This window comes from Taeniopygia guttata, chromosome 3 (genome assembly GCF_048771995.1).
Source record: "Taeniopygia guttata chromosome 3, bTaeGut7.mat, whole genome shotgun sequence".
NCBI classification, from domain to species: domain Eukaryota; kingdom Metazoa; phylum Chordata; class Aves; order Passeriformes; family Estrildidae; genus Taeniopygia; species Taeniopygia guttata.
The window spans coordinates 87,906,269-87,925,607 of NC_133027.1; the positions used below are offsets into that span (position 1 = coordinate 87,906,269).

Here is a 19,339-nt window from a genome sequence, read left to right on the forward strand (position 1 = left end):
AGAGAATGAAGAACATTGTGGACAGGCAGAGTGGTTTCTATCTGCTGCTTAAAAAATGCTTAGAATCAATGGAAGCAATAGGAAGTTATCCACTAAAAAAAAGTATATTTAAAGTGAAATCTAATTTCTATTGTACAGATGATTCAGTGCATCTATCTTCTTTATCTGTGGATTGCAAATTCCTGGGTTTCCAGTTGTCATTCTCCCCTCTGGCTCCTGCAGGGACATGACCGAGGTGGTTCACATCAAGGACCGCAAGGAGGTGATCCATGAGATGAAGTTTTCCCCAGATGGCTCCTACCTGGCTGTGGGCTCCAACGATGGGCCCGTGGACATCTATGCCGTCGCCCAGAGATACAAAAAAATTGGGGAATGCAACAAGTCCTCCAGTTTCATCACTCACATCGACTGGTCTGTGGACAGCAAGTTCCTGCAGACCAATGATGGTGCTGGGGAGAGGCTGTTCTACAAGATGCCCTGTAAGTTTACAAGGGGCTCGTGTCATGAACAACTAAATTTTGGTTTTGGTTTGAAGAGAACATCACAAATATAATACAAAAATTACAGGGGAAAGTGGAGTTTCTTGGCTGGAACTTAGAGAAATACCCACTGCTTGTTTTTTAACTCAGTGCTCTAAATATCCTCAGCTTTAAGGAAAAGATGTCTCTGCTGTGTAAATTATGTCTTTTTTCATAGCAACTTTTACACGTTGACTCGCTCTCAGGTAACTACCAAAGCCCCTCTGTCCCTGTTGTCCTTCCTTGGTGAATGATTCCTGTTAGTGATCAGAATGTTTTTAAGAATGTAACTAAAAATAGGAGAACTGTTTGAGTCAGCTTGAATTGCTGAGGTTCTCAGTGTAAAAGCTTGTTCGTAGAAACAACACTGATAACTAATTGGCTTATTCTCACTTTTATTTGAGAATGCTTTCTAATATTTAGAGGAAATTTTTGCAGAAGAAAGCTTTAGAAATAAAATTTTGGGCTCTTTTGAGTTAGTTTGGCAGCCTTCAATCAACTCTAAACCAGCCCCTGGAAGCAAAAGGTACCACAGAATGGCTGACTGACCAAATACTCACATTTCAGGGACTTAATGTGATGAAAAATTCCTACTAGCACATGAGCATGATTTAAGATTGTGTATTATTAACCTTGTAGCACTTGAAAGTGTTTGAGGGACTCATGCTATTCACAGTACTTTCTACTGAAGGCATTTCTTTGGTAGGTTTGGCATTATGACTTTCCACTTTCATATGTTTTTATCATGCCAATCCTAATTAGCATACTAAGTCTCATTAGAATCCTAATTATTTCTAATGCAGCTGCATTAGAACTCCTCAGATGTGTGATGTCCTCAAACACCACAAATGAGAGATTATAGAAATTTAAAGAAGATTGTGACTCTTCTTAATTGAGGTTAAAAATTAATTACAACTAGAATACCCAGATAAATATGATTAAAAGAAATAGAGTTTCTAAAAAGTAAATTATGAATTTGGTTATTCACCTTCACATTTTCAGCTGGGAAGCATCTAACAAGCAAAGAGGAGATCAAAGGAATTCACTGGGCCTCATGGACCTGTGTGATAGGATCTGAAGTGAGTGGAATCTGGCCAAAATACACAAACATCACAGATGTCAACTCTGTGGATGGGAATTACAACAGCTCTGTGCTGGTGACTGGCGATGACTTTGGGCTGGTGAAATTATTCAGATTTCCATGCCTAAAGAAAGGTAAGGTGGAATTTTGTATGGCTGAAAAATGCAAAATTTACCTCAACACCCTATCAGTGTATTTTGTAATGGTGGCTTTTCATTCTGGTGTAAAATTCCAATTAGTGTGTGCACAATTCCTGCAAGTATTAATGGAATCAGAGACCGGACTTTAACCCTCTCTGTCTAGCTGTTTTCAGAACTGTTGAGAATGTGTGGCTGCTTCCTCAGGATTTTCACTGTACCAAGCATAAAGTCAGCAATCCAAATCAAACAACCTTTTGCCTTTATGTGTGCTTCAGTGTTTAATTTGATATCACATCGCAGTGTATTTTCAAAATTTGTGTTTTAGGAAAAATGTAATGCATGTGTTGAGTTCACACTAGCATTCATAGCCAGAAAGGTGAAAATTAAACTTTGCGTGTGTCTGGTACTTCTTGCCAAGATTGAAGTACTTTTCTGACAACTGAAGGATATAATCCATATTATTTTATGCCACTTATTTTTATATAATAATTACTTTTGTATCACCATATCAAAAGAGGCATTTTAATATTTTTTGGTTTTCAGATTTCACAAGTGTATGTTTCTATTAGGAACCTAACTTCATTAGTTATAAGGTTAATTTTTCCCCTTACATACCAACAGTTCTCATGTTTTCAGGAGCTAAATTCAGGAAATATGTTGGCCACTCAGCCCATGTCACCAATGTGCGCTGGTCCCATGATTTCCAGTGGGTTTTGAGCACGGGAGGTGCGGATCACTCCGTTTTTCAGTGGAGATTTGTTCCAGAAGGGTTAACCAATGGCATCCTGGAAGCCTCTCCACAAGGTAAACATAATTTCTGTTCAAGTATTCATTAAATTAAATCAGCAGAGAATGCAGCACTGCTGGAAGAGCTTTTATTGATTTATCAGGAAAAAAAAAGTCATAAGTCTTTGGAATTGAGTATACTCAGCATGTTTGAGACATTGAAGATTTCAAAGACAAGCCCTGGTTTGGGCCACATTAAAAACTGCTGCAGTCTTCAATATTTGTGTTTGGGAATATATAAGCAGCATTCCTCAAGGTGTGTGAAAGAAGACATTTAGAGGGACTGGATAATTAAATTTTCAACCTTAGCCATGTAACTTGCATTCAGAAGTCACACTACACCTGTTTAATTGTATAATTTTATTTTTCAGTGCAGTCTTACATATCTCACAACAAGTTTCTCATATTTATGCAGTAGCTGTACTTCAGATATTCTTCTGGTTATAGTCATGATCTTTATAATATCCTACCAAAGCCATATGAGCTGTGTCATGGTGGTTGCTAAAATCAGGATTCCCTGCAGCAGAAGGGCAAAATTTCACTCTGTACATGCACAATCTGGTACATTTTCTGCATTACAGCAAATATTTTAAGCACAAAGATTGATCAGTGAAAGCTTTTATTTGTCATTTCTGTGTGTTTGCTCTTCAGATCCTGTTTTGAAAGCGGAATTCTTTGATGCTGGAACTGTACCAGTAGCTGCTCAGTGATTTTGCTTCTCTCTGCCACCTTCCTGCCCCGGGCAGGGAAACAGGAGAGACAGAAATGAAGCCTGACACATTCAGTCAGCCCCCATAACTTTTACTAGCTGCTTGAGCTTCCAGACTTTTTGAATACTGCTTTGCCCATAGTCTAAATTATATAAAAATATCACATACTATTTTCCTGTGATTTTATGTGTTTTGTATATTGATTTTTTTTTTTTCCAATTTAAAGCAGAGGGTGGTGTTGATTCCTACAGTGAGGAATCAGATTCAGATTTATCTGACGTGCCAGAGTTGGATTCTGACATTGAGCAGGAAGCTCAAATCAACTATGATCGCCAGGTGAGTGTGAAATAACACACAGGGCCAATTACCTGGCAAGTTCCCATCACTGCTCAGCAAAGAGAGGAAGTTTACTGCTGACTCATAGATTGCTCTCAGTTGTTTTGATAGTATTCAGCTGACTATGCAACCAATATACATAAACCCTTGAGCTGGGTTGAATTTGAAAGGGTTTGGAGAAAAGAATTTAAAAGTGTTTTGGGGATTGGAAGGTGATCTTTAAGGTCCCTCCCAATCCAAACCACTCCGTGATTTGGACCCTATTTACAAGTCACTTGAACCTGATTCCAGGAGCTGTTGTCATTCGAGTTGAGTATTGCCTGTCCCCTTGTCCAGTGACCTCTCAGCTGCAATGGGGAAAGGTCCGAAATTCCTCAGAGCAGTACTGGGATCTTGTATTAAGGGGGAAAATCACAGAGTAAGTTGGTTCATGTTGATTTAAGAGATTTAATGGGTGGCATGGGGCTGCTTTCTGGAATGTGGGAAGTTCACCTCTAACATTCCAGGCTTTAAGGAAAGGACATCCTTTATCTTTTCACCTCATTTTCTAGACTACAATAAATTGCATAGATCCTTCTGCCAGCAGTTTCTTTCACCTGTTTATTACAGAGATCAATCATGATTGACAAATTAAACAGATTTTGCCAAATTCTCTCCCTTCTCTCTCATTCACTCCCAGTTTCACTGGAGTGCTGGTCATTCTCCTCCCCTCCTCCTCCTCCTGATTTTCCGTCTGTATTCAAATCAGTCATCATTCTCCTCCACACTGTCTGTATGTCAAAAAGGACATCTGGGTTTAAAAACTAAAAGTGACAATATCATTGCAGGCAGTTCAACAGCAATATTCCAAGCACATAAATGCATGGAAAACCAGAAGAATCTTTAAAATAGCATCTCTGATGGTAAATGTGAGACAGCCCCAAGCAGAAGCTTCATTTGGCATTTTGTTAAAGGAGATAATTGACAAAAACACAGGAAAACAAAAACGTTAATCTTATTTTGAGAATTGGGGTTTGGTTTGGGTCTAGAGACATAGGATGCTCCAGGACGGTTTGGGTGGACACAGAGGAGAGATCTCTGTTGGTTGCTCTTAGAAGATAAGGTTTATTCGGCATGGTGAAAGGTACCGCCTCGAGCTGCCAGACGCAGCACTGTGGCAGGGCCTGAGGTGATGGGGGACGGGAGAGACAAAGGGAAGAGCAGGGACTCCAAGAGTGGGGGGGATCCAAGAGGAGGGAGGAAGTTCCAAGAGAGCGTCTGGCCCCTCAGAGACCCCTTATCAGGGGGCTCCAAGGTGGGCTGGAACAAGACTTGGGCCAATGGGGTCACAGACACCTGATGTTTCAGGGGAGGATTACAGGTGTGGGATGAACCATACATTTTGGGGGTTGAGATGGAACAGTCCATTTGGCTTTTGGACCTATCTGTAGGTAAGGGCATTGTCCAGCCAGTAGGGGGATTGTTTTCATCCTGGCTGTACTATTGCGATTCTTCTGCTAGGCAATCATATTTATCTATCCTTCCCAACATCTGGGGTTTTTTTTTTTCTTTTTAATATTATGGCTGAAGCAGCAGAGAGGATACTACATTTTGAGATGCATCAGAACATGATGCCCCAGTATTTTGTTTCACAGAGTTTGTTTCTTTCTTTTCCTTTCTCCCAAAAATCCAGTGTTGCTTCTTGGAAGTCAGGTAGATTTCTGTGGGAGTGGAAATTTCATTGTCCATTTGTCCAAGAAATGTAGGCACAGAAAACAAACACTAAAGCTACATTTCAGCATTGTGATGGATTTTGTTTGGGAATGCTTCAAACATCTTTAACAGAGTTTTAGCATTTCTACAGTGTTTAAATGGAAAGTATTTTGTGTATTTATAGATCTGTAATTGTACTTTGGGATTCTGGACATGTTGGCAGGTTGCAGAAGTGGTTTTGGTTCCTGTGTATTTCATCATAATCCTGAGATAGAAGTAGTTCTTCATTCTCAGCTTTGAGTTTGGAAACTGAAGCACAGATGAAATTAAAAAACACCTGGAGACTCCCAGTCACCATTTGCATTGGTTTTCACTAAGTGATACTGGAATCTTCTAGAAAGAATACACTCTGCTGCTCCAGATTGCTGTTCTGGACCACTTGGACCAGGAGAATTCATTATCCAGAAAACATTTATCATCATCTGAAGGCTGGGGACAATAGTGCCTTGCTCTGCATTGTAACCACTGTACATCACATTAACATATATTAAATTTCATGCTTAAAGTCACTTTCACTCATACTTACAAATATTTAGAAAACCAGAGATGTGCAGTTAACTTAAGCAATTCTTCTTTAGGTTTACAAAGAAGACCTACCTCAGCTGAAACAGCAAAGTAAAGAGAAAAACCATTCTGTGCCCTTCCTTAAAAGAGAGAGAGCGCCTGAGGACAGCTTGAAACTGCAGTTTATACATGGGTAGAGTAACATCAAATAATATTTGCTATTTCTGATTGCTTGATATTGCTGGGATATTCTAACAACTCATATCAGAGCATAAGCAAAGTAATTTTTGGTGCTTGCCCACAATTAATTTGTTTGTCATTGTTACGGTGGTAATTCTTAGAATATCAGACATAGATTGTCTATTTTCAGTAGTATTTCAGGCTGGATGGAGCTCTGAGAAGCCTGGTCCAGTGGGAGATGTCTCTGCCTACGGAAGGAGGTGGAACTGGGTGATCTGGGTGGAACTGGTCCCTTCCAGCCCAGACCATCCCATGATTCTCTTTGTTAAGGAACAGGGGAAGATTATAACACTGATAAATAATACATCACTGCTGAGTTTTATGAAATTACATTTTATACTTGTTGCTCACTACACCTGATGTTTCCTGGATTCTCTGTTAATTGCTTGTGATAGCTGTGATTCGTTAAAATGCCTGATAGATTTTTGCTCCAATCCAATTCCTTGTGAAGCTTACCTGGCCACAATTCTATGTAAAAGATACAGCCTTTTTGTGAAATCAGTGCTGATTTAGAAACTGAGTGCAAAGTAGCCCTTGAGAAGATTCCTGAATTCCTGCTCTTGGGGGGAGCAGTCTCTGATACTTCTGAGCTCAAGCTGTCACCACAGGACTCCTTTCCTTTAACGCACAAATGATTTGTAGCACAGATTTCCCAAGCAGTTGTGGGGCAGCCACAAGGTGTTTGGTGTTTGCTGCAGGTACAGGGGCTATGACTGCAGGAACAACCTGTTCTACACGCAGGCAGGGGAGGTGGTTTATCACATCGCCGCTGTGGCCGTTGTCTACAACCGGCAGCAGCACTCGCAGCGCCTCTACCTCGGCCACGACGACGACATCCTCAGCCTCAGCATCCACCCCATCAAGGACTATGTGGCTACTGGGCAGGTGGGGAATTCAAAGTGATAGCAGTACTGTTTTTATACAGAATTAGAAAAAATACCATTCTCCATTTCCTTAAGTGCATTGTTTCCTCCTAAATATGGGCAAACTGAATGGTTTTTCCTATTTCCCTTCCAAAACTGTTGGAGGTGATTATGAAACCGTTTCTATATAATATAAACACCGCCAATCTTGTGCTGTGGCATTCAGAAGTCTTATATTTATTTTTAATCTCTCATGTAAAACACAGGAGCTGCATTTTAGATCCTTCCTAGAAGGTTTTGGACTTTCATGACTCAGTTACAGTATTTTTGTACAAGGTCCTTTGTACAAGGAGCTTTCAACAGCCTTGCTCAGATAAAAGCTGATGGGCACTTTCCTGATATCTGGTACTGAATATGATGTGTTCAGTGTATACATATTCATTTAGACATTAGTTTAAATGATACTATGAATATTCTGCTGGATAGTGATTGTTTTAGAGACCATCCACTGATATTTCTCTGAATGAGAAAATAAATCTTGAAAAATATAAAATAGGACAAATGACAAACCTCTGTATGGTTTTAAAGATATGATAATGCTAATTACTCTTGTTGGCTTTGAAATTCTGTGGGCAGAGACCCTAATTAACCCTATGATCTAGGTTGGAAGAGATGCTGCTATCCATGTTTGGGACACCCAGACCCTGAAATGTTTGTCATTGCTCAAAGGCCAGCACCAGAGAGGAGTGTGTGCACTGGATTTTTCAGGTAAGCCACAGCCTATGTTTATCTAAATGATTTATTTAAAAGCAGTCCTTGTGATGCAATGTTAATTCAAAGAAGTGTAAAATTACAGCTAGTACCAATTTTACATGGAAGCTTGCTGACTTGGGATAAAAATAGTGTGTGTAGTGAAGTCAGTCGTGGGCCTTTGGTCACTCGGTCAATGGTTGATTTTGGTGGTGTCTAGTAGATAATACCAAGTGTGCAGCTGGAATTGTGGTCACTGTCTACATAGTGGTGTGAGAATTTTAAAGCAGGCAGGATGGTGACTCAAAGCATATGAATGAGTTGGAAATGTCACCTCTGGGCTCATCCAGTTCTTTGCATTTGCTAACAATTGCCACGTTTTTCAGTTAGTTTACAGAAGAAGTAAATATGACAAACAGTTGTCTGCTGTCTCTCCCACAGACAGCTTGTCTTTCCAAGCTGGCTGCCCTAAGCTGTCTCAGTTTTTAAGGGATAATTCCTGTATGCAGCACTGAAGAATATCATCCATATGGTGGGGACTTAAATACTACTGTATCTTCATAAAAGGGCTTGAAAATTCATTCTCCCTTCTTCTATTTAAAAAATTAAGAGATTACTTTATCTGAACTATCCTCTACTTGATCTGATTTTTTTGTTCAATTAAACATAGCTTATTTCATATTCTACTCTCCAGAAATGTGGTAAGAATTCATTAGGATGTAGATCACATTTGTAAGACAAGACTCTACAAAAGAAGTTTGACTTCCACAAAGATAAATCTGTGGAACTCGGTCATATTGCATTATCAGGAGAGGAGCCATGGTGTTCATCCAAGAGCTGGAATTCAAATGTGAAATTGCTGACCCACTGTGGTATGTAAGCTCATTCTGAAAGGAGATAAAGTGCCAGAAGGAGGAAAAATTGATAAGGATGATTTAACTGATATTAGATAATGTTCATAGATGTCAATAAACTTCTTGTTAAGATCCTTAATTGAACAAATGTTCCTATATTTGAAAATACTTTGTGGTTTGCATTTTTAACACCAAGTAAATTCCTGTCCAAGTAGGAATATTCTGGATCTTGGAACCCATGTACCTGTAAAGAATAAGCTGGCCAAATATTATGTGGGCATAAATATGTAAAAAAATACTGAATGTCTTTTAAAAAGTAGCAACCACTCAATATTACAGTGTTGCTTTAGGACCTGATCCCGAGAATAATGCACACACTGCATTCCTAACTGGCTTTAACTGGCATTCTTGGTGTAGACAGGGGCAGAGAGCTGAGCAAATGTGCACCTTCCTGCAGCATCAGAAGCTGCACTGCCCTATATAGGGGATTTGCATTGTCTTAATAACAGAGGTTTCAAGATTAGGTTCAGATCACACTATTTGGATCTTAAAGATAGAAATCTGGAGCTCCCAAGATTTTCTAGCTGTAGCTGATGCAGCAGCTGACTCTTTTCCCCCAGTTCTCTCTGCCCTCACTCCCTCTCTAACACATTCTCTACTCCCCATTTCTGAAAACTGGATCCTTCTTGTACAACCCTTCTTATGACACTGTGATTGCAAGAGGATAATTTCATTCCTGCAACGTTTTGTTGTGCCCTCTGGTGGCTAATTTAATATTTATACCTTGGGATATTGTTTGGAAACCTCCTGTTTCAAGTGAATAAAGTTTAAATTGTTGTATTGTTTGGGGATTCTTTTAGTAAACTCAGTTTTGGTTTCTTGTCTTGCATTTTAACTTCTTTTCTTCCTACTTTATTCTGCTTCTTCCACTTGGTCCTGTTTATTTCTTACTGATTCTTAAATTCCCCTTCTCATTCTTGACTTGCTTCTAGTAGGACTTAGTTATTAAAGTCTGTAAGAACTTAGCCCTATGAACTCTGCAGTAGTTCTGATGGAGTAATTTACACCAGTGACTATTTTTCTTCTTGAAGTCAAATATGCCCAAGCTCAGAGTCCTTCACACCATTCATTTCTATGAGAAGCCCATTCCCAGATCAGTGCTCTTGTTCAGTCTCTACCCAGCTCTGCTTCCTCCAACTTTGACTTTTCTACAGTTAAAACTACCAAGCAGGTGATCGGCTCTTCCTACACTCTATAAATTGTCTTGTCATAAGCTGCAGTAATCATGGCTCAGTTTTAAAAATCATAGAATTTCAGGACAGAAGTTTGTCTCTAAAACTTTGTTAGAGATGGTTGTGTTTATAATTATTTTATACATGTGGCAAGAGTGCCTGGGTACTGTTGAATTATGGATTATTTTCTCTTCTGGCTTTACTTCCTCTCATTATCAGTCCTGCTGTGTCTTTCCTGCAGTGAAAGCGAAGACAGCCAGCAGTTATTTTTAGCCTTAAAATTTTATTGTACGTATTTATAGTTTCATCACCCTGCCTCTGAACATTGCATACACTGGTAAATCTCTGCACCATTTCAAGCAGAGAAAAGAAGCATTATCTATCAGAAATATTTCAAATAAAATGCAATGTGAATTTAAAGCGCTTGAGCTTTATGAAATTGAATTTCATTGCCTTGTTTGATCCTCCCTATTTTCCTTGTGCTTACACATAGGAATGTTTTATGTCTGCCTTTGGAAAATACCTGAACTCCAATTTCTCTAACTATTAGTTTGGGGGATTTTTTGCCTCATTTGTAATGCATCATTAGAAATTTAGTTTGCCATGTGACTGTTGGATCTTTGCCTGTTACATTTTCAGCTAAAGCCTTAGCACCATTAACACTCAGTATTGCTTCTGTATAGCTGATGGGAAATGTTTGGCATCTGTTGGGCTGGATGATAACCATGCCATTGTGTTCTGGGACTGGAAAAAGGGAGAAAAGCTGGCAACAACCAGGTAAGGATACCCACAGTTTAAAATCCCCTCTGATTACTTTTTTTTTTCTGAATAACGTCATTCACATTTTTCCTATGAACAAAGAAATAAAGCAGAACTCCCCTCTGAAGACAGGATGGTGTTTCAGAGAAACATACCCAGATTAAAAATCTGGAGGTGCACAGCCTAGTGTTTGGAAATTGTGAGAACTGTTTCTGTCAGGCGTTTCCGTATACTTTCTGTTGAGAGAAGCTACATTAGCACTGTAGTTTGTTTCAAGCTTTTCAAGTGAAGTTTAATATTTTCTTCCAGTTTTGTGTCCTGGCTTAGGGCAGAAGTCACTAGAGGTGTCATTTCCTTTATGTGTTTGAAGACATGCTGGCTTCCATCAATGACCAGATCACTTTCTAAAAAGAAAAAAAGACTTCCCTCTATTCTATATATATATGTATTAATTTTTTCTCAATCCTTGCTGATCCAGCCTTTCTTCTGAGCCGGCTTTTTCTGAGCTCTTTAATTACCTACTGAAAGCTCAGTTAATAACCCAACAGTGAAGAGTTCTTTGCGCTTTCTTGAAGTGACCAGCGCTGGGAAGAGAATTGGATTAAAGTTACATGTTTGCTAGTTTGTACTCAACTATTGGATTGCAGCAGTAGTTGTTCAGTGAGGGAGAATCAAACTGTTTGAGAGCCTGCTTTCTGGACAAAGGAAGTGTGGCCCTGGTCACTAGGATTGAGCAGAATTCCTGTGAGTGTGGATGCATGTACCAGAAAGACAAGGAGAGAATTCCATATATTCTCTGCAACCATGTAATGTAGCACTGCTCAGTAGAAATTGTTAGTATAGCTGCAAAAAAGTGCCTGTGAAAGGTAATTTACTTTTATTACTACATGGTAACATGTTGCAGAAGAAATGAGATTTTCTCGTGGCAGCAGTCTCTCTTAGTAGTGTACCATTACTGAAGAAATCAGTGTTTTACTCCATGTGTGTGTACCACAGTCTGTTAGCTCTACAATTTCATCTCAGACATCCAGTTTATTAGACAGTGAGGGTTTAAATCCTGTCTAAAATCTGTGCTGGAGGCTTTGCATAGCAACAGCCCTGGCTGTGTTGTAAAACGTGACATTTTCCTGGGCTTTGCAATCCCAGTTCTGCTGTCCCCAGACAGATTGTGCTTGACTTGCAAGCAAAGAAATACTTTATATTTTCCCACACTGACCTTTAAGCTTTTAAAAACAAGATAATGATAAGCTTTGTCACTACCTGGCTGCTGGTGCTCCCAGGACAGATAAAACATGGAGCACTTGGGTTCTTTTCACTATGTAATGCTGCATGTACCCAATGGATCTATTATTGTTAATCTGTTATCTTGGAAATATGCAGGGTCCTCACAGAGAGCAGAAAAATGAATGTGTCTTCTAAAATGTTCCCGTTTAAACTATTGTCTAGATTTTAGCAGCGCCTAAAGGCAGGTCCCCTGTTCTGGTGAGCACAGGAGGACAGAGAGAGAGACAAAAGCCCTCATGTGGCCTTTGCACGCAAGAATAAAAGAACATCTCTTTACAATCATATGGACCCATATAAACCTGAAAAATGTGTGTCAATTCACTATATACAGACACTCATTATGTTTATTCTGCAGTTATATTTACTTTTCGTGAATGTTCTTTTTGCTTAATCTTTCTAGGCTGATTTATTTCAGCATGACTTCTCAGTTTGGTGGGTTTTTTTATTTGGTTTTTTGGGTTTTTTTGCAACATTAAGAACACTCTTATTTATTTGCTGTAATTGTTTCAGAGCTAAATTATGCAGCTTGTTTCACTGTCCTGGCTTTCCTAGCTCCTAATTCCATTAAAATCCTTATTGAGTAAGTTGGAACCAAACACTTCTGCACTGGAGGATGATGTGCTGCAGATGTCAAAGGTGGCCAGGGCTGCTTTGTATCCAGACTGATCCACTAAAAGGGAATACTGACCCTGAGAGGGGTTTCAGAACCACGGGATTTTCTAGATCTGCTGAGCCTGTCAGGAAAGAAGTGACTTAATCCTAGCACAAAATCTGCAGATGTATAGTGAAAAGATCGTGCTTCCTGCTTTGGGGGTTTTATAAAACACTGAGATAGATATAATTCATGCTTTAAACCTGGGAGTATTTTTTCCTTTGATAAGACCCAAGCTTGTACATTTCCATAAGTACATCAACAAGCATAACTTTAGTTACCCAAGAACTAAACCTGGAGGTGAATGTGATGCTGAGCGAACTGCTTCACGGAAGTGAATTGCTTCCAGTTTTATAATTAATTACTTTATTTTCCATCTTCAAGCCCATAGATTAAACACTTCCTCATTTTTCCTGTGAGGGTGTCTTTTAATAGAGTTCTCATCCATTTAAATACTTACATCGACCTTTATGTCTTTTTTTAATTGCCTTGACCTTTATTTCCTGCTCCTTTGTTATGACTTAAATGAACTGAAATGCAGTGGGAGAGGATTTTATTCCCTACATTTCTGTAGTCCCCACATGGTGTATGCTCAAATTCTTCCTGCCAACTCCATGACACAAACTCCCAGAATGAAACCCTTGCAGATTAGAAATACGGCTCTCTACTTTTTGTTAGATGGGGAAATGATTTATATCAATGATTTAATTAGTTTGAAACCTTAAGTCATCTCTTGCCAAGCTTTTAAAATGTCTACCTCTATTGCAGGGGCCATAAAGATAAAATATTTGTAGTGAAGTGTAATCCACATCATGTGGACAGACTAGTCACAGTTGGGATGAAGCACATCAAATTTTGGCAGCAAACAGGTACTGTATTGAATATTTTATATTTGATTAACAAGGGAATTTGTGAATATTTTTAATATAGGAACATCATATTCCCAGTTTAAGAATTTGTTTTATTTGTTATGCTTTTAAATTTTAACTAACTTTTAAGTTTTACTTTTTTTTAAGTTTTAACTAACTTTGGCCATTACCAAAATATTAAAGGGGTTAAACCCAACCTCTGAGTCAGCAAATATCACAATATTACTTCCTTCTTGGAAAGAATTTCCAGTTAATTTTGTTTAAATTCTAATCATAATATTAAGGCATTCTCCTAAGCAGGCATCCTTGGCTCCGAGAAAATCAGGTTCTGATTGAGGATATTTTTTATTCAGAACTGGATTTTTTGCTCTTCATGAATTTTTAGATGTGCACACATGATACAAGTACTCAGAACAACTCAAAATTAGGTAGTTTTAAGAACTTCCTATACTTCATGCCATAGTTTAAGCATTCAAGTGATTCAGGTGCTCTCAGATTAATAATTATTTTTTCTGCTTTTTTTTTTTTTTTTAGTCTTTAGGTTATTTTTGCAGTGATTACATAGACTTGCTTTGCTGTTTGCCAAATTCCAAGGTAGAAATGCACATTAAGCAACATCTTACTCCAATAATAGTCTCTTTGCAACAAAAATAGTGTCTTTTTAGTTCAGATTTGCTCAATGGAGTGGGAACTTAATGTGGTGTCAGCTGTGAAGCCCACAGTGCCTTGACACAAGGCCACCTATGCAGATGATATTTTGTAATTTTATGTGTATTTTTGTCTAAGCATTGGTCCATGGGCCTTATGGCTGCTTCTGCTTTCTGACCCAAAGTAAGGCTGTGGTGACTGGGTTTTCAGACAACCAGAGGAGGAACAAACCCTGCCATTTATTCTGTGAAACTGCTGCCAAAAGCTCAGGATGCCAGGGGACAACTAAATCAATCTCCTGGTTGTGGTCACCTCTACAGAGAAGCAGCATTGCAGAAGCTGCTGTGGGTAAAAACCATCCTGCCAGACATTGCAGTAGTTGTTTTTGCATGTTTCCTCATCAAATATCTTTCTTGCTTGGGAAGACAGTCTGAACACCTGAGACTGATCTGCTCCAGAGCTGTCATTGCTGGGTTCACTTTCTTTGGTTGTGCTTTTCCCTTATGTGCTGCTTTCTGCATTTCCGTTATCAGGCAGCCACAGGAGATCTTGGGGTCGAACATTTGTCCTTTACAGCCCTGTGGCTACAAGCCAAACAGAACAGGCCTTGTGCTGCTCTTGCAGGTGGAGGCTTCACCTCCAAACGGGGCACATTTGGGAGTGTGGGGAAGCTTGAGACCATGATGAGTGTCTCCTATGGGCGTGTGGAGGAGCTGGTGTTCTCTGGGGCTGCCACTGGGGACATCTACATCTGGAAGGAGACCCTGCTGCTGAGGACAGTGAAGGCCCATGATGGACCTGTGTTTGCCATGCATGCACTGGACAAGGTATCTATCACCTTCCTTCACCTTGATTTTTGTTGCTCTGGATGGATTTTAGAGATGTTTGTGATTAAACAAAGCCAGTAGGAATGAGTTCTGTTATTTGATAGACCTGGATTTGTAAGCATCCTGTTCCATGTACTGGTACGTGACCAACAGCTTTCTGACCTCTAAAAATTCAGAGTTTATTTCTCACTCTGCTCAGGAGTGTGGTTTTTATGTTTGTGTAAACTACAGGAGAGTAATGGGTAACATTCATTGCCTCTTCAAGCTGATCCCAAAAATATTAATGCATTACCAGTTTCCAAAATATGAAATGTGATTTTTAATAATATTATCATTGTGTCTTAGTCAAGACTTTAGATATCCAAAGGTTTTGGGTTTTGAGTTAGCTATTCCAGATAACAAAAGAATTCTTTTTCAGTTGGATCAATAGATCTATAAAAGAAATTATGATATTTGCATCACAAAAATGAGCTTAGGACAAAGTTGTGTCCCTGGCAATTTGAAGATAATGTTGATAATGGACTATCCCTTTTGAGGTTATGGTTTCAACTGTAAAAGTAAAGGATGAGAAGAATGTTAGCTGTTAACATTTTTATATATCAAGGTCAATTAAGATCTCTCTGGCTCAATTCTTTCTGGCCCTAATTGATTGTTCCTAGCTTTCCTATCAATTTTTCTGTTTGATCTTAGCACTGAACGTCCTCTTCACTTAGATTTTTGTTGGTTAGTTATTTATGCTCTTTTGCATTCACTTGACCCAGATAATCTACCCAGGGAATTAATGAGAGAATTGGTCCCTGATGCATTATTAGAACTTGGGTTGAAGCATCTGTTAAGTCAATTGAATTTCAAATAACTTGAGAAGCTGTTACTGCCAATTACTGCCTCTTCTAAGGGTACAACACATTTTTCTATCACTTGTTCCCACATGCAGGCAAATGTCTTAGTCCAGCATTCCTGTTTACAGCAGTGTGTTCTCCATATGGTTGCAAATCTTTATAACCCTAGAAAACCAACTCTAAATCTTGTCCACTTGAATTTTTCCCTCATAGGTACAGATTCCAGTATTTATAGATTGACCCTTGAATAAAAATCATGGAAGACTTTATTATGCCTTTGGACATATCCTTTTGCATCTCTCCTGCTGACATTTGTGTGTGTTCTCCTACTGTGATTGTGCAGGGCTTTGTAACGGGTGGAAAAGATGGAATTGTGGCCCTTTGGGATGATATGTTTGAGAGATGTCTGAAGACATATGCTATTAAAAGAGCAGCACTCTCTGCTAGTTCTAAAGGTACTGGTTTTCGGTGTGTTTCAATAAGGACTGTGCATGGAGGGTGGTAAAAGGGTAGGAACTGGGTGTCAAATCTTACCAGAAGCCAAAGGGAACAGCAACACATTACTTACTCTGTGCTGGAATGTTCTGGTTTGATCCATATAAGATGTATTTCTTGTATTCCTTGTCATTTATAGTTTGTTCTGCTATGCCCTCCTCTATTTCATGACATTGAGCTTTGTTTTCATTGGTGAAATGATTTTAAGGAGAAATGTCCCCAGCCTTGAGTTTAGCAGTTCCAAAGTCAATCCAGTTTCCTTGGCTGGCCACATTTTCCTGTGGTGAGAGCAGGGTGATGTGGAAAGACCTGTTAAATTCCCAAGGCCTCGTGTGGACATCTGGAAAGGGATATTCATATGTAATCACCAAATTAGTTTGAGGTGCTGGAACTCCCAAGCCCCTCAGACCCTGTCACTGTTAAAGCAGTGAAACATCAGTCATTACATTGCCACAGTACAGACAAACTCCCTTCCCTGTATTAGGAAGGGATCCATGGATTATCTGGCAGTTTGATCAGGCAATTTTATCTCATGTTCATGATTTTGAACAGATTTGAATTATATATAACTGTAAGGGATATGAAATTTTAAAAAAAAATTTAAAATCTGGCATTCTTCAGGTTTACTTTTAGAAGACAATCCCTCCATCCGAGCTATCAGCCTGGGACATGGGCACATCCTGGTAGGAACTAAAAATGGAGAAATACTTGAAATTGATAAAAATGGGCCTATGACTCTGCTTGTTCAGGTACTGTGTGGATCTCCCATAGCAAACTATTTCCTGTATTTTTACGAAAATGCTGGTTCTTTGGTATTCTTTTTTCAGTAAATTTTGATCAGTAATCCTTTAAATTTGTCTTGCCCGCATGACTGCCTTACTATCCAAGATGCGTGAGGTTGTGTTTTATAGAACATTGAACTCATTCACTAATGCAGATTGAGAGCACTAAGAAGTTATTTAACCTTGATATGCAGTGCCAGCAAGCTGAAGGAAATCTGGAAAAAAGCAGGAAGAGTGATTAACATGTTGGAAAACTGAGAATCTGAGGCAAGATTAAAACAAAGAATTATGTGTTTTGGACAAACAAGGATCTAAAAAAAGGATATAAACTTCGAGGATTAGCCAATATTAAGATTTCAGGATAAGGTCCTGTTTGGGGTGTAATTGTTCCCTATTAATCTCAAGTTTGGAAAGGAGAATATTGGAAGAACAGCAATTATAGCCAATAATAGAGGAGGGGGAGTATGGAAAAGTGTTTTAGACATTTGTTGGGGGAGGAAGAGCAGGCATTCAGGTCTTTTGGAATGCGGAAAGCTTTTGAGAGAGAAGATGGTGAAGGCTTTACTGCCTGAGACTTGCAAAATGAGGCAGGGCAAAGTTAGAAAATATTACACAGCCCCACAGGCATTATTTCCTTTTGTATGGAATGCTTTCCTCCAGGGCCATATGGAAGGGGAAGTGTGGGGCTTGGCAGCTCATCCTCTCCTACCTGTGTGTGCCACTGTGAGCGATGACAAAACCCTGCGCATCTGGGAGCTCTCGTCACAGCACCGCATGCTGGCAGTGAGGAAGCTCAAAAAAGGTAACTCTGCCTTGGCCAGGCCCTGGGGCAGCCATGGATCCCCTGCCTCTGGAACAGCTCCCTCCCTGCATTCAGGGCACATCACAGGCATTGATTGGGTAGGCAAAGGACGCAGTCATTAAAAAATTGGGAGCACAGGAAATAAATTATCTTTGGCATGTGTCAAGTCAGTGCAAAGGGAAGGAAGAAAAAGGACTGTAATCTATTGTAATGAATAATAATAAAACGAACTTTAGTCTCTTTTCCCCCAATTTCAAGGGGTATGAGTTGACCTCAGAATCACTTTCCTCCCTAGGAATACTTAAGGCCATTACGTTGCTGACGTAAAAGAATTTCCTTATAAAGACAAAAGTACAATTTTCTGCATGTTGAGCACAGTTATGTTTTGCTGTCAATATGAGCTTTACCTGTTAAACCAACTTCTCTAAAATTAACACTTTTCCTCTCCTCTGTATAACATTAGATAAGCTGTGTTGAAATGCTGCCTTCTCAAAATCACTCTAATTTTATTAATTAACTGATATCCCTCAGGAAATTTTAAATTGCTCATTTTCAGTGACAGATCTGGAGCGCAGAAACCTCTAACTGGCTGAGGGAAAACAGATTTAAATGTTTTGGAGAGGTGAATCTGGGAATAGATGAAGATAGCTGTAGGAGAGTATGTCAGGAATAATGCTGAGGCAGAGGTACACTGCCCTTAATGAATCTTTGAATTTTCCATCCGAATTTCCTTTCTGTATGTGTTTTGGGTGGGTTTTTTTGTTTTATTTCTGTCATTGGTGCATTTAGAATGTGGCTGGAAGGTGGTATTTGCACATAAATCTGTTTCAAAAGGGATTAAATAATCGTTGTTAACTCCAGAGCACCCTGTAATGAAGCATCCATCATACTGATCTGTATAACATATCTTTTTCAAGACATAATAAATCTGTTTTAAAGCAACATACTTGATGCAGAAATCTTTCAGTTGCAGTTCATTGGTGGTTTTCTCAATCCCAGCTTTTAAACTTTGGCAGACTCATTTCCATGTGCTTTCCACAGGCGGGCGCTGCTGTGCCTTTTCTCCCGACGGGAAAGCCCTGGCGGTCGGGTTGAACGACGGCAGTTTTCTGGTGGTGAATGCTGACACTGTGGAGGACATGGTCTCTTTCCACCACAGGAAGGAGATGATCTCGGATATAAAGTTTTCACGAGGTACAACCAGATGATAAGGTGGAAGAGGGGTGTTTATCTTGCAGTTTGTTTCTCTTGTCTAGGCAAGGTTGAATGTTCCAAAGGAAGATTGGCTTTTTGTGCTCTGTGTATTCAATACTTTACAATTCCATGTGGCTGTGTGCTGCACTATAACAGGCCCACCCCTGCCTGGTGAATTCACTACAGTGGTGAAAATCACACTGGTATCAGTTAGAAGATTTACCCTTTAATAACCTCGGTGTCTCCTCCTTACAGAATCAGGAAAGTACCTGGCTGTGGCTTCCCACGATAACTTTGTAGATATTTACAACGTACTTACCAGCAAAAGGGTTGGCATTTGCAAAGGTGCCTCCAGCTACATCACCCACATCGACTGGGATTCCAGAGGTAAAGTGTTGCTCAGAGATACAGACTGGAAATGC

General features: G+C 39.4%; 1 protein-coding gene across 4 annotated transcripts in view; it reads left to right on the forward strand.

Annotated features, from left to right (window-relative positions):
* Positions 1 to 19,339, forward strand: part of EML6 (EMAP like 6) — a 94,179-nt gene that overhangs the window by 48,728 nt on the left and 26,112 nt on the right. For 2 of the 4 annotated variants that reach the window (XM_041715330.2, XM_072927370.1), the window contains exons 9-23: positions 223 to 479; positions 1,521 to 1,733; positions 2,376 to 2,543; positions 3,462 to 3,571; positions 5,902 to 6,020; positions 6,766 to 6,952; positions 7,593 to 7,698; positions 10,450 to 10,543; positions 13,230 to 13,330; positions 14,603 to 14,805; positions 15,988 to 16,099; positions 16,761 to 16,888; positions 17,582 to 17,723; positions 18,765 to 18,917; positions 19,173 to 19,304. In XM_041715330.2, coding sequence (XP_041571264.2) covers positions 223 to 479; positions 1,521 to 1,733; positions 2,376 to 2,543; positions 3,462 to 3,571; positions 5,902 to 6,020; positions 6,766 to 6,952; positions 7,593 to 7,698; positions 10,450 to 10,543; positions 13,230 to 13,330; positions 14,603 to 14,805; positions 15,988 to 16,099; positions 16,761 to 16,888; positions 17,582 to 17,723; positions 18,765 to 18,917; positions 19,173 to 19,304 — 2,225 coding nt within the window. The remainder of the gene's footprint in view (positions 1 to 222; positions 480 to 1,520; positions 1,734 to 2,375; positions 2,544 to 3,461; positions 3,572 to 5,901; positions 6,021 to 6,765; positions 6,953 to 7,592; positions 7,699 to 10,449; positions 10,544 to 13,229; positions 13,331 to 14,602; positions 14,806 to 15,987; positions 16,100 to 16,760; positions 16,889 to 17,581; positions 17,724 to 18,764; positions 18,918 to 19,172; positions 19,305 to 19,339) is intronic. The other 2 variants (XM_072927369.1, XM_030268707.4) reach the window with 1 other exon arrangement.